Below are 12,219 nucleotides of genomic sequence, written 5' to 3'. Positions count from 1 at the left end.
ACACAAAAAAAAAAAAAAAAAAAAAAAAAAAAAAAAAAAAAGTCAAGGGAAGGCAGATGGATTGAAATGCAAGAAGCAGCACATAGCACCTCTCTCAGAGCAATCTGTTATTGCTCCATTGGCCTCAGGAATGCAGGGAAGGCTTGAAGGAATCAGCAACACTGCATTAGAAACAAAAGGACAAAGATTTATTTCCGTTACAAGTGAAGTCAAAGAGTAAATACAAAAAAAAAAAAAAAAATCTCTAATGCATAGTACAAATTTTCTCCTAAACTGTAATAATCCACACACATGACTGTGCCTGAGTTGAGGCAGAACAGGCACTGAGGTGCTCTGTCCCTCCACAAAGGCAGCCTCGAGGCCCTCCTCTGTTCTCGTCAGTGCTTACACCCATTTTCTTACCCAAACCTATTGGACTCATCTCCCAGAAATCAAAAGGCTACTTGGGAACTTGGACTAACTTTGCTAAAAGGAAATCCCTCGGATATTTACAGTGAAGTTTCCAGAAATCAGAAGTTTCCTTGTTCCGGACGGTGGCTGAGAATTACCAGCCCAGCGTCAGACGGACACGCACCGAGGTCCGGCTGTCTGACGCGGCATATCCCCAATTCCTCGCAGACGTGGCATATCCCCATTTCCTCACAGACGCGGCAGATCCCCATCTCCTCATGGACAGGCTCCCCACGGGTGCGACAGTGGCCACGGGCCTGCACAAATCCACAGCCCCGCATGTGAGAGCAGTGTCAGCACGTCCCTGCTGTCACAAGGCAGCGTCCAGAGAGATCTGTCCTGTTCAGCACACCACTGGCAGCCAAACCTGCCTCCACAGGAGCCCAGAGAGGTCAGAACAGCCACAAAACCACAGCAGTGCTGGTGGGAAGGGACCTCTAGAGTCCTCTGGGCCTGCTGCAAGCTGGAGATGGGAGCACTGCCAGCAGGGAAGGTAGGGCTCTGTCTGTTTTCGGCTTGAAAACCTCAGAGGACAGAGGCCCTGCACAGATGTGGAGTCCCTCGGAGAGTCCGGGTGGCTTTTCAGTGAGCACACAGACCGATCCTGCCCAGGGTTTCTAGCTGCCCATGGATGAACTTGGGTGGTCCGTGGCCAGGCATCCCAGGCCCTCGGTGCAACAGGCACACGTTCACTGCACCCGCTGCAGAAAGTAGTTACTAGGAGTCTGGTTTCCCTAACTGGAAGTTAGAAATGATTTGAAGAGAAATAAGAACAAGCATCTAGATCTTGTCAGCAAACAATACATGACTGAACCCACACATTTGGTACCTCGTGAGTCATCAAGGTCCATCGTGCATGTCTTCCAGACACCGAGTTTTGCTCCTGAACTTATGTTAGACGCTATCCGAGCTCAGGAATGCCTTGCACAAGGCAAACAAAATGCTCTCCGGTTTAGTCCTCAACACCCAAGGAGAGGCGAAGCAGCAGAGAGCAAACCCAGCATTTCAGCCCTGCAGTAATCTGCTCTCTGTGCAGTAGGGCTCGGATCCCCACAGGACCCATCTGGCTCCGCTTTGCTTCCTGCTGGTTCCCAAAAAGAGCTTCCCCATCACCTGGCGCCAGGAGGAGCTGCTGGAATTCCCGGGCTGAGCAGGGAGGCAGGCGGGCAGCCCAACCTGCAGAGCTGGGGCAGAGGCACCAGGAGGCCCCGAAGCAGAGGCAGAGGTTGGTCAGCACCCCGGCAGCTGCAGGGCTTGAGGTCAGCTGTTGCCAAAGGAAGACTGATGAGACAGTTTCTCTCTGTGTTTACACACACACAAAAAAAAAAAAAAAAAGCAAACAAAAACACCAACAAAAATGTTCCTGCGCCTTTGGTTATACCAGGGTTAGGTGGTTGAGGACTGTCAAGCCTGGATCCTTGATCTGACCAGCAAAGCACTGGTGCTAGAAAGGCACTTACTCTTTGTACACAAAATTAACCCATGTGTGCACATGGACATGCTGGTGCAGCAGGCTCACCTCTTTGAACCGAGACTTGAACAAAGCCCAGGCAATGCAGAAGGAAATAAAGGCTACCTGCAGTCACCTGCAGCAAGGTCTCCCTCCCCCTGCCCAGCCCTGTCCCTTCCCCCAGGAGCTGCTGGAGGGGCAGAGCTGTGAAGACACCTCCAGAAGCTGGCTGAAAATCACTAGTGACCTTTTTTTAAAAAAATAACCTTAGGGTCGCACTGGGACTGAAGCGGAGCACTGCAGGAAGGAAGGAAAACATCGATCGAGAGGCAGGACAGTTGCTCTCCCTGGTACCCCCCAAACAGAAGGACCTCAGAAAGGTCAGCAGGACTTGCTATCACAGGGACACAGTTCAGTCTCTGCGGGCCCAAGGGTCGCATCCCTCACAGCCCCACAGCCAGCCCTGGACCCTCCTTTACATCGCAGAAAACATCTCGCTCGAATACCCGGGCGGCGAACAGCAGCTCTCCGCTAGCGATGAGAAAAAGGAGCGCCTGCAGACAGCTGCCAAACCTGAGAGCTGCCACAGCCAGGTCTACAGCTCCTCCTGCAGTTGGTAAAGGGGAAGGCGACAGAGGAGCTGGGGCAGCTGCGGAGACCTGCCCCGGGCTGGGAGAGCCGAGCCGCTGCGGGCAGCAGCTCCTGGGCGAGCTGGGGACGGGGAAAGGAACAACGCTGCTCTGCAGGGGGGACAGCAAGCGAGAGAGAAACCCCATGTGTTTCGCCACACCAAAGATTTGAGGTAGGTCTGTGGCCCTGCTGGTGGCAGTGTAGCCTCCTCGGCTCTGCCCCGGGGCTGCAGTTTCCTTGGGGCACAGCAGAAAGGTCAGGACGAGCATCAGAGAGCTCCTGGAAAGGGGCAGCAGCTCCCGGACAAGCCCCAGCTGCCATGTGGGTTGCCTCACCCGCCGCGTGCCATCCTGACCACTCAGGGAGGGAGGGGTGGTCTTCTGCCACGGACACCCATGGAGGGCTGCCCCTCAGGTCCTCCCATCCACCTGTCGCAGGGGGCTGGCAAAATTGTCACCAGCTCACCCCAAACTGTGCTGCGGGGACACCCATCCACCTTCACACTCTGCTCCATCTCCTCCCCCTTGTGTCCCAACTGGATGCCTGGATTTCAGCACCCTGCAAAGGCAAGGAACATGTCTCTACCCAAATTTCACCCTACCAGCGATCTCATCTGAAAAAGCCCCCGTGAGATCTGAGCTGTTTGCAGCTGCCTGCAGCTGTAGGACAAGAGACAGGCACGAAGTGAGATTAGCGGGGTGCCAAGTGTATGCAACAATAAACTTCTCCCCAGGAGGACTGTCAGGTTGCCCAGAGAGACTGTGCTGTCTCCATCCTTGGATGTTGTCTAGACTTAACAGGATAGGCCCCCCAAAAAACAGTCTGACTCATCACTGACCCTGCTTTGAGCGTAAGGTTGGAGCAGAAACTTCCCAACTTCCAGCCTCCAACCTGAGTTACCCTGTGGTTGTACCCATCCATACATGTAGGTGCACCATCTGTCTCTTCTTCCAAACCTCCTGCTGAGGCTCCGGCTGCTCTTTCCACCTCCTTCTCCCCATCCAAGGCCCCACCAATTTGAAGAACCCTCTCACCAACCTTCTCCTGGCCCTGGTCGTGCAGTGTCCCACCTTAACGGGAAAAGGGAGCTGGAGGAGGAAATGCCAGCAGGGGCAGGGCTGCATCAGCTTCCTCCCTGCTCACAACTCCACAGCCCTGGGCATGTCTCAGGTCCTCAGTCCCCTTCCCGAGGTGGTGAGATCGGTCTGGAGGGATCTGCTTGGGTTTCTCCAGGCACCTACTTGGAAGCCTTTGCCTATCATTTGTCCCCTCTCCATGTTCTCCTTTTGCCCTCTTCCCATCCTAGGAGAGCTTGAAAGAAAAGGAGAGCAAGCAGAGATTGAAAAACACCATGTCCTGCCTCTCGTTTCAGGAGAAGTTGCCCCCCCAGAGATGCTGATCTCTCTAGGCTACAGCCAGAGCTGGGCTGACTTTAGGATCAGAGTAATTTAGGATGGAAGAACCCCCACAGATGTCTGGGCCAAACCTCTGTCCAAAGCAGGTCCAAATTCATTTCTGCATCCAACTCCAAAACAGACCAGGTTGCCTGGGCTTTGTGCAATCATGCCGGGAAGACCTCTGAGGGCAGAGATCCCCCGGGCTCACCAGGTCTGGAAGGGATTCCAGAGATTGAGCACACTTATGGGAAATGTCTCTATGCATCAAGCCCTGCTGCTCCCCCAGGCCCCTGCAGAAAAGCACGAACCCCCGGCAGGATGTGACTTGCAGCACCTGCCTGCACCCCAAACCTTCCCCAGCCCCTATAACCTCACTGGCAAGCCCCAGCACTAGTGTGGCATATCCCTGTGCCACATCAGGGGACACACTGGCGTGCTGGTGCTTTCGTGGCCATGGCACACAAGGTTGGGGAAGGCATCCTCCCGCCTCCCTCCTCCCCGAGGTTCTGTTGTGCGAGCAGAGCTGTGAGCAGCGGGGAGGTCTTTGAGAGGGAGATCTTCGAGACGGAGATCTTTGGGAGTGAGATCTTCAAGAGGGAGATCTTCGACTGTGAGGTCTTCCAAGGGGTGCACTGGGACATAGCGGGGGAAGACGGCGGGCACCTTGAGCACCTGCCCAGGCAGCAAGGTGGCACAGGAGCGGGGTGCTCGTCCCTTGCAGGCACCCGGAGCTCCCCGGGCCCCTTCCACCAGCCTACCCCGCATCCAGTGGCCCCCCATGCCCGGGCAGCCCCGGTGCGGGGGGTGAGCGCTGCGTCCTCCCGCATCCCCGCGGCCACCCGTGCTCGGGCGCTGCCCCGGGCGCCCGCGGCGGGTCAGAGCGCCGGGACGAACCTGTCGGGGCCGCCGGGGAAGGCTCCGTGCCGCGGCCCGTGCTCGGCGGCTCCCATCTGCCCGCCGGGGCCGTAGGAGTGGGGCAGCGGCGCGTAGAGCCCGGCGGGGGCCGGCGGCGATGCGGGCAGCACGAAGCGCCCCGGGGGCGCGTACAGGTGCCCGGGGCCGGCCGGGGCGTACGGCCCGGGGGCGGAGGGCATCGGCCCGTAGCCGTGGGGCAGGGCGGCGGCGTTGCAGCCCTGAGCGGGGCAGGAGGCGGCGGAGAAGGCGCAGGAGGCGGCGGCGGGGTCCGGGGGCAGCTCGGCGGCGGCGGCGGGCGGGGGGAAGAGGCGGCAGGGGGCGGCGGGGCGCTCGGTGAGGAAGGCCGGGTAGGTGGAGAGGTCGCTGCGCTTGAAGCGCTTCCTGCGGCGGAGGAAGCTGCCGCTCTCGAACATGTCTCGGGCGTGCGGGTCCAGCGTCCAGTAGTTGCCCTTGCCGGGGCGGCCGGGCTCCCTGGGCACCTTGACGAAGCAGTCGTTGAGGGTGAGGTTGTGCCGGATGCTGTTCTGCCACTTGCGGGGGCTGTCGCGGTAGAAGGGGAAGCGCTCCGTGATGAAGCGGTAGATGCCTCCCAGCGTCAGCCGCCGCTCGGGCGCCTGCCCGATGGCCATGGCGATGAGGGCGATGTAGCTGTACGGCGGCTTGCCCCGCTCCGCCGGCCGCTTGCGACGCCGACGACCGCCCCTCGACGTCCCCCCCGTCGCCGCCGCCGCCGCCTCCTCGTCCCCCGGCGGCGCCGGGTCCGCCTTCAGCGGCGGCGGGGGCCCCGGGGGGCCCGGGGGCAGCCGGCTCTCGGCGGTCATGCGGCCGTCGGGGCGGCCCCGCCGAGCCCAGGAGGCGCAGCCCGGCCCCGCCGCCGCCGCCGCCGCTTTTATGGGGCCGTGTCCGGCGGCTCCGCGCCCCGGCGGCGGCCGGCACTCCCCCTGCTACGCCCCGCGCACCGGGAGGCGCGGGTAGGGACGGGCGTGCCGCCGCCGACGGGGCGGGCAGGGGCAGCGCCCCGATGCCGCCCCCCGTTCCCCGACACCGAGCCCCGGTGGGGTCCCCGCGGCCGGGCGTTTCTCGGGGGGCTCGTGGCGTAGCCACCGAGGGACCCCCCGCACCTCCGCACCAGCCCGGTGCTCGGCTGGTAAAGGTGTGCAGGAGGACGGGGAGAGGCAGAGCCCAGTGCGGGTGCAGGGTGTGAGCGTGGGCTTCGGGTGTGCAGGATGCGGTCGGACCAGAGCCCGCTCCTCCAGGCCCCAGCAGTGACTCGACGACCCGTGCCCTGATGCCACCTGCTTGTCCGTGGTGCCTGTGCCGCAGGACGTCACCTTCCAGCATGGAAGGACCCCTCCGGGGGTTCTCTGTGCATGGTGATGGGATGTGCTTGGCCTGACAGCTCCCTCCTGCTAGCTCAGGTGCTGGGGGTTTGGCCACAGGACAGTGAGCCTGAGTGAGTACCATGAGTATGTGCAGCTGGCGAGGGATGCTGCGGCACCCACCTCAGTGCTGGGGTAGCACAGCCCATGCACTGCTAGCATGGGAACCCTTGGGAGCCAGCATGTAAAAGGGATGCAGGAGGTCCACAAGAGGTAGGACAGAATGGATCAGCACATGCAGGAATATGCATGCGTGGAGGGAGAGCACGTGCAAGTACACAGGTGTGCGAGAGCACTGGTGCAGATTGAGGATGTGCATGGGGTTCCTTGGCGTGCATCAGCATGCATGCGTGTGCAAAAGCACATGGCACAGGGCATGACTGTCCCCGTGTGTGCAAACGTGTGCCAGAGTGGAGGGGGGTAGGAGCGTGGCAGGGCTGACACACACAGGGACAGGGTGCCCACAAGTGTGTGCAGGTGCTCTGCGGGGGTGGACTGCTGGAAGCACTCGTGTCTTGGTGCCCCCTGCCAGTTCTCCCAAAATTCATGTCAACAGTGTGCGGAGTCTGCAGCTGTGGGAAAACGCTCCCAAACCCCTCAGGACCATTGCACAAATGGTTTCTAAATGAGTGAGGGGAAGTGGGAGATGTGCATCCCAGTGAAACAGCAGTCCCTTGGTGGTTTCCAACAACACCATTTCTCCATGCAAAGAAAAAACAGCACGTGTGACGATCCATTTGCATGCAGCAAACAAGCCAAGCCCTGGTTCCTTGCTAAATAAAGGGACCCTGAGTCTCAGGCCACCTACATATTTCTACAGCTTCTAGGAGAAAAAATGCAAAGTGGCACCATCTGAGAACCCAGGTGTGCTGTCCCATCTGCTGGATGCAGACACATGGCAGCATTTCATGTTGTGTGCTGCAGTGTTCGACCCAAAAGAGTCCTCCTCGCGTAGTGATACCCATGTTGTTGGAGTATGCAGAATACGAGGGCAGTGTTACCAAGAAGCAGACTCCTTCAGCGTGAGAGCAGCAGACCTGCCTCTCCTGCAGTGCTCTGCCCTCTGGTTCACAGAAAGCTGTATCTGGGAACAAATCTTCCTACCCAGTTTTCCAAAAAGCAGCTCGGTGGTTCAACCCCCTCTGGGGCTGCGTGTCTTGCTGCGCCATGCCAATTCTGTGCCTCCAGAGGGCAAAGTCAGATCATGCTTCAGTTTGCACTGGCAGACGATGAGGAACAAAAGAGGTGTGCACTGAGGTGGGATGGCGTGCTGAAAAGCTGCTTTTGCCCTTCCTGCTGTTGGTGAAAATCCTTTCAAGAAATCCCTTCCAAGAAAGCCCTTTCCTTGGCAGATCCCAGCATGTAAGCAGTGTGAACTGGATACTGAAATAGCGTGTGTTGGCTGCTGTTCCTGCTGCTCTCCTCATCATACATGCTAAGCTGTAATGCCAGCTTTTGTGAGTGAAGCTGCATTTGTGCGACATGGTGGCCTGATGGTTGTCCCCAATCTGATACTATCATCAGGCTGTTTAAAAACACTTCCAGCTCTCCAGTCTGGGCATGGGAAAATATCCCGTCTTAGTGACTGGTGTGTCTTTTGGTTTCCAGTGCTGTGGGATTCACCCACGTGGGTCTTGGGCTGCAGCTCTCTTACCCCAGTAAGTCAGAGTGGTGCATGTTGCTGGAGCAAGAGTGCTGGTGCTCTTGTTCATGGACACTTTTTCTCTTTTGGTTCAGCTATGCTGGAGGAGGAACAAAGTTTTTATAAAAAAAAGAATCGAATGCTTTTAGATAGTCCTGTCCCCAGTGTTCATTTACCAAATACAATTCAAAATGCCACACACTGGTTAAACATTCATAGTGCAATAGAAAGTGTGTGGTATCTACAGGACTGTTAGCCATACAAAAGCTACAGCTTGGTCTTTCTCTTGGTACCAGGGACAGAGTTTGGGAGAGCACCAGCAGAGCCAGCATTTTTCCATCTGAATTCCCCAGCTCAGATCCTGCCTGTGCTGAAATCTCCTGCCTTTGGCTGAGGAAAGCGCTTGTTGCTTTTGGGACCAGGCACTACAGAACGTGCCCTGCACGAGAGCATTATGCCATGGCCTCTCGAGACTGGAGTTTGTTGGTACCCGTAGCTGCCAAAGAATTATTCCAGCCAAAATCCCATCTGCTTGGATCTCTGAGAGCAATTTCAAACCATGGAAGAAATCCAGTCCTCTAGGCTTCATTCCCCACTTAGTGCCTCCTGTGCTACAAACCACACCCTTGCGATCCCTCGGGAGTAAAGTGCTGGGAAACCCTGCTCTCCATGATCCCTGCAACCTGAGGGGCTTCTCCCACCTCCTCCAGGCTCGAGGGAGCAGGCACCAAGTGTGTGGACAGCCCCCTCGGGCAGCACGGTCACGGTTTTGGTTCCAGCATCAGAACGCCTCCCATCTTTGAAGGCTGATGGGTTTTGTTTCTGCCTCTGTGTCCCAAGAACAGCAGAGATGTATTCAATGTGCCCCGAGTCATGGGTTCACCAGCGCCAAATCCCAGATCAGATTGAAGACAAATGAAAAGAAAACATATATCCCGTGGCGCAGCCTGCACCCCGAGCACAGCTGCCTCTGCAGTGGGGTGACAACTTTGGTTTTCTACTGGTTCTGTGTTTGGCACGAGGTCTCCTCTGCTGGAAGCACAAAGAGCATCAAAGCCAGGAAATTTACTGCACTTTATGACAAAGGACCCCTACCTGCAGCCCACAACTAAGATCCAAGGGGGGACCGCAAGGCTGGGTCTCCTGGAACAAGAGAGGTGATGGGGACATCTTTCATTCACTTCCAGAGCTTGTGTCCACAAAGGACAGTCCAAAATCATCGTGTTTAAGATATCTTTTATCTGACTGGAGCCAGCGGGGGACAGAAGGAGAGGGGTGGTAGAGCACGCCTAGAGTTTGATGTGCAGATCAAAGTGAAATCTCTGAGGGAGAACAAAGGTGTAGCTGCCACAGGGACTGTGGCCACATGGCAGAAGAGGGGATGGAAAGCAACAGACAAATGGGAAACTCTGTGTTAATGGCCTGGTTGATTATTATCTGTTGTGCTTTCCAAAATTAATGCCACTTCCCACCCCCTGGTTATGTTTCTGGACCTGGTTTGCAAGACAATTAGACTGCCCATTCTTGCCTTTGTACCTCCAAGAAATCAATGGGAGTTGAGCAGATCTGTCAGATACTGTACAAGGAGCAGTTGACTTTTTCTGAGGACATGCAAAGCAGTGTCAGGCTCTCCTCTGTAAGACAAAAATCACTTATGCCTTTTTGCCTTTTTTTTTTTTTTTTTTTTTTTTTTTTTTTTTTTTTTTGGCAGGTGGTGTGAGGTTTGCATGGCTCTCGCTCCTCTGCAGCATGTGCATTTCAGCGCCTCATGAAAATCTTCCGGATGGGTATCTTTGAATAGCCATCGGGGCTGTTGGCATGGAAATAAGAGCTTTCTATTTTGCCTTTCAAATGCCCTATTTGGGCCAGTCATTCAACAGTTTCAAGAGGTTTAATCCCCTATAATAGCGTCCTGGATCTTTGGCATTTGCTCTAGCTGTAGCAGATCCAAGCACATGGGGCACAGTGGTGGCTCTCACAGGATGAACATCTGCTGTCCAACCTCTCCTGCTTTCAGGGGTGCCCTGCTGGGACCCGTCCGCTCTGTGGGCTCACAGCTGGCACTGCCACCTCTGCAGGGCTGGCTGGACCCTGGGCCTGTGCCATCTGAAGCCTGATATTACTGACAGGAGTGCTGCTTCATCCCTCTTAGCAGCCAGCAGTGAAACCTGATGCCTGATAATGATGGGATGCAGCAATTTGGACAGGGTAGTTTATTGCTTTTATTATTTTATTTAAGACTAATTATTTAACTACTTTGCCTAAATGTCAGCAAAGACTCTTTGCAAATATCTTGCTTTATTTCAGTAAACCATTTGGAAAGAAATGTTTCCTTTCTTTTTCCTTTATTGCAGACAGAACCACACAGCCCTGGACAGCACTGCCCTTTTTCTAACCAGCATTTCAGTGTGGAGTGGAAAGGGAACAGGTGATTTTAGCCATACTGTAGTGCTGGGAAATTAGTAGGCAGGAGAGTTTTCTTGGTTGTGTTCTTTGCTGCTAATGCTCTTCTTGTTGTTCCACCCAAACATGGCCATTTAAAAGTCTTTACCAAATTATAGCAGAGTTTTCCTATAATTTAGTAACCAATTTCCTCAGTTGGCTTGTCCTGTTCTGTTCATTCTGTGGTGCAGACCTTGCAGGAGTCTGAGCATTGATTTCCTCACGATCAGAGAGGACAGCCAAGGAGGAAAAGAAGGGGAAGAAAAGGTTTTTGGAGGAAGAAGAGGAAGAGGAGGAGAAGGAGGAGGAGGAAGAGAAAGAAAAGGAGGAGGAGAAGGAAGAAGAGGAGGAGGGGGAGGAGCAGGAAGAAGAGAAAGAGGAGGAAGAAAAGGAGGAGGAGAAGGAGGGGGGGAAGGATAAGGAAGAGGAGGCGGAGGACCACAGAAAGGCAGTGAATGTGGAAAGGAAGGGTAGGGGCTGGAGCTGGAAGAAGATGAGGAGCCTTTGCTGGAGGTAGAGATGTTTGTTTTGTGGAATAGATCTTGAAGGGATGGGCAAAAAAAAGCGATGCCCACCAGGGCATTTTCTCCTCCAGGTCTTGGCCAGGAATCTAAGACTTTCAATCTCAGTGTCCCTTTGGTTTGAGCAAATAAATGTGAAAACTAATATCACAGCTTTCTAGGACTGGTCTTTATAGAGCATAGAAATCTTGCAGTGCTGTGAGCTGCTTTGCTTGGTTCTTTTTGTTCTTTTTTTTTTTTTTTTTTTCTCAAGGCCAAGGAAAATCACAGATAAAACAGTATTACTGAATATTATTAATCGCAGAAAGTTAATAATGGGAAAATGGTGGGAAACTTTAATCTCCTCTGTGATTTACAATTTTTACAAACCTTACTTTGGTTCCAAATCACTTTCATTTCCTAGCTTGGTCTAAGTAGAAGGTAGCCCACTCGTTGGATGAATCAGAGCTGTGCAGCAACAGAAGCATTCATTTGTTGCAGAATTTAGGTAGTGAAAGAGGAACAGTAGGAAGAGCAAAGGCTGTAAGAGCAGATGAGTGCTATCCTACACAGTTGCTTTCCCCTGTTCTTCCATCACAGACTTGTATTGCCTGGTGGACTGCCTACCTAACTGCAGAGTCTTATAGTCATCAGTCTTGTAGGTGGGCTGAGAGTTTGTCTCAAGGAAGGAAATTGCTTAGTGATGCCCCAATCAGATACAAGATGCTTCAATTTGGAAATACCGCAAGAATGAAAAAATTGACCTGAATCTCTGCTCACGATCTTCTGGCTTTGAAATGGGGGCAATTGGACATCATCCATGTGGACCTGCAGCATGAGCAGCAGTCTTGTATCTGCCCGCTTCCCCACCCGTTGACACCTCTCTGAGGCACCATGTCCCCTCTTCCAAAGACATAAACACATCTCCATGTTTAAAGCTTGGTGCTGTGGTGTAAAGTGCTGGCCCTTCTTCCACAAACCCCTGCTCTGCAAAAGGCAGCACTCCAGTCTCTTTGAACACATCTGCTGCTTCTGCCAGGAGGATCACACTGAGACTTGACAGAGGCAAAACCAAACCAAACCAAACCAAACAACAACAACAACAACAAAACAGTGCTTAAAATGGCATCTGCATCTGCGCTAATGTGCACACGTACCTGTGCAATGCACCACCAAATGGCAAATTACACCTGGCTATAAGGAAAACTGTGAATACCATCTGCCATCAGTGAATTCAGGCATGTTAGGCACTGACAGTGAATTGGCAGCACCCAGCACTTCAAACTGCTGCTCTAATTCCATGAGTGAGGGATGTAAATAGCCTTTATTTCCAGAACAAAATGTAAAGCAGGGGTAGTTCAGGCTTATTGGCAATGGTGGGCAAAATCTAAATACTTTTACAAAGGGCTCCTGT

General features: G+C 54.4%; 1 protein-coding gene and 1 long non-coding RNA gene across 3 annotated transcripts; one reads left to right on the top strand and one right to left on the bottom strand.

The window, feature by feature from the left end:
* The first annotated feature begins 4,058 nt into the window (after nt 1-4,058).
* On the top strand, nt 4,059-11,899 carry LOC118156585. Of its 2 annotated transcripts, none has more exons than XR_004746323.1 (3): nt 4,059-4,430; nt 9,575-10,291; nt 11,080-11,899. It is a non-coding gene; the product is annotated as an uncharacterized LOC118156585 (long non-coding RNA). The 2 variants fall into 2 exon arrangements; XR_004746322.1 differs by lacking the exon at nt 4,059-4,430 and adding an exon at nt 6,442-6,495.
* Nucleotides 4,782-5,890, bottom strand: FOXE1 (forkhead box E1). Its single transcript, XM_035310749.1, has one exon. It carries the CDS (start codon nt 5,661-5,663, stop codon nt 4,803-4,805), a length of 861 nt encoding a protein of 286 aa, XP_035166640.1. The 5' UTR covers nt 5,664-5,890; the 3' UTR covers nt 4,782-4,802.
* Nucleotides 11,900-12,219: the final 320 nt, after the last annotated feature.

This window comes from Oxyura jamaicensis, chromosome Z (genome assembly GCF_011077185.1).
Source record: "Oxyura jamaicensis isolate SHBP4307 breed ruddy duck chromosome Z, BPBGC_Ojam_1.0, whole genome shotgun sequence".
NCBI classification, from domain to species: Eukaryota; Metazoa; Chordata; class Aves; order Anseriformes; family Anatidae; genus Oxyura; species Oxyura jamaicensis.
Note: the sequence above shows the minus strand (reverse complement) of the source record. Positions and strands in the feature narration are given on the sequence as shown.

What these genes read in the sequence shown, in the direction of transcription:
- FOXE1 (XM_035310749.1), bottom strand. Translation starts at nt 5,663, where the DNA reads ATGACCGCCGAGAGCCGGCTGCCCCCGGGCCCCCCGGGGCCCCCGCCG.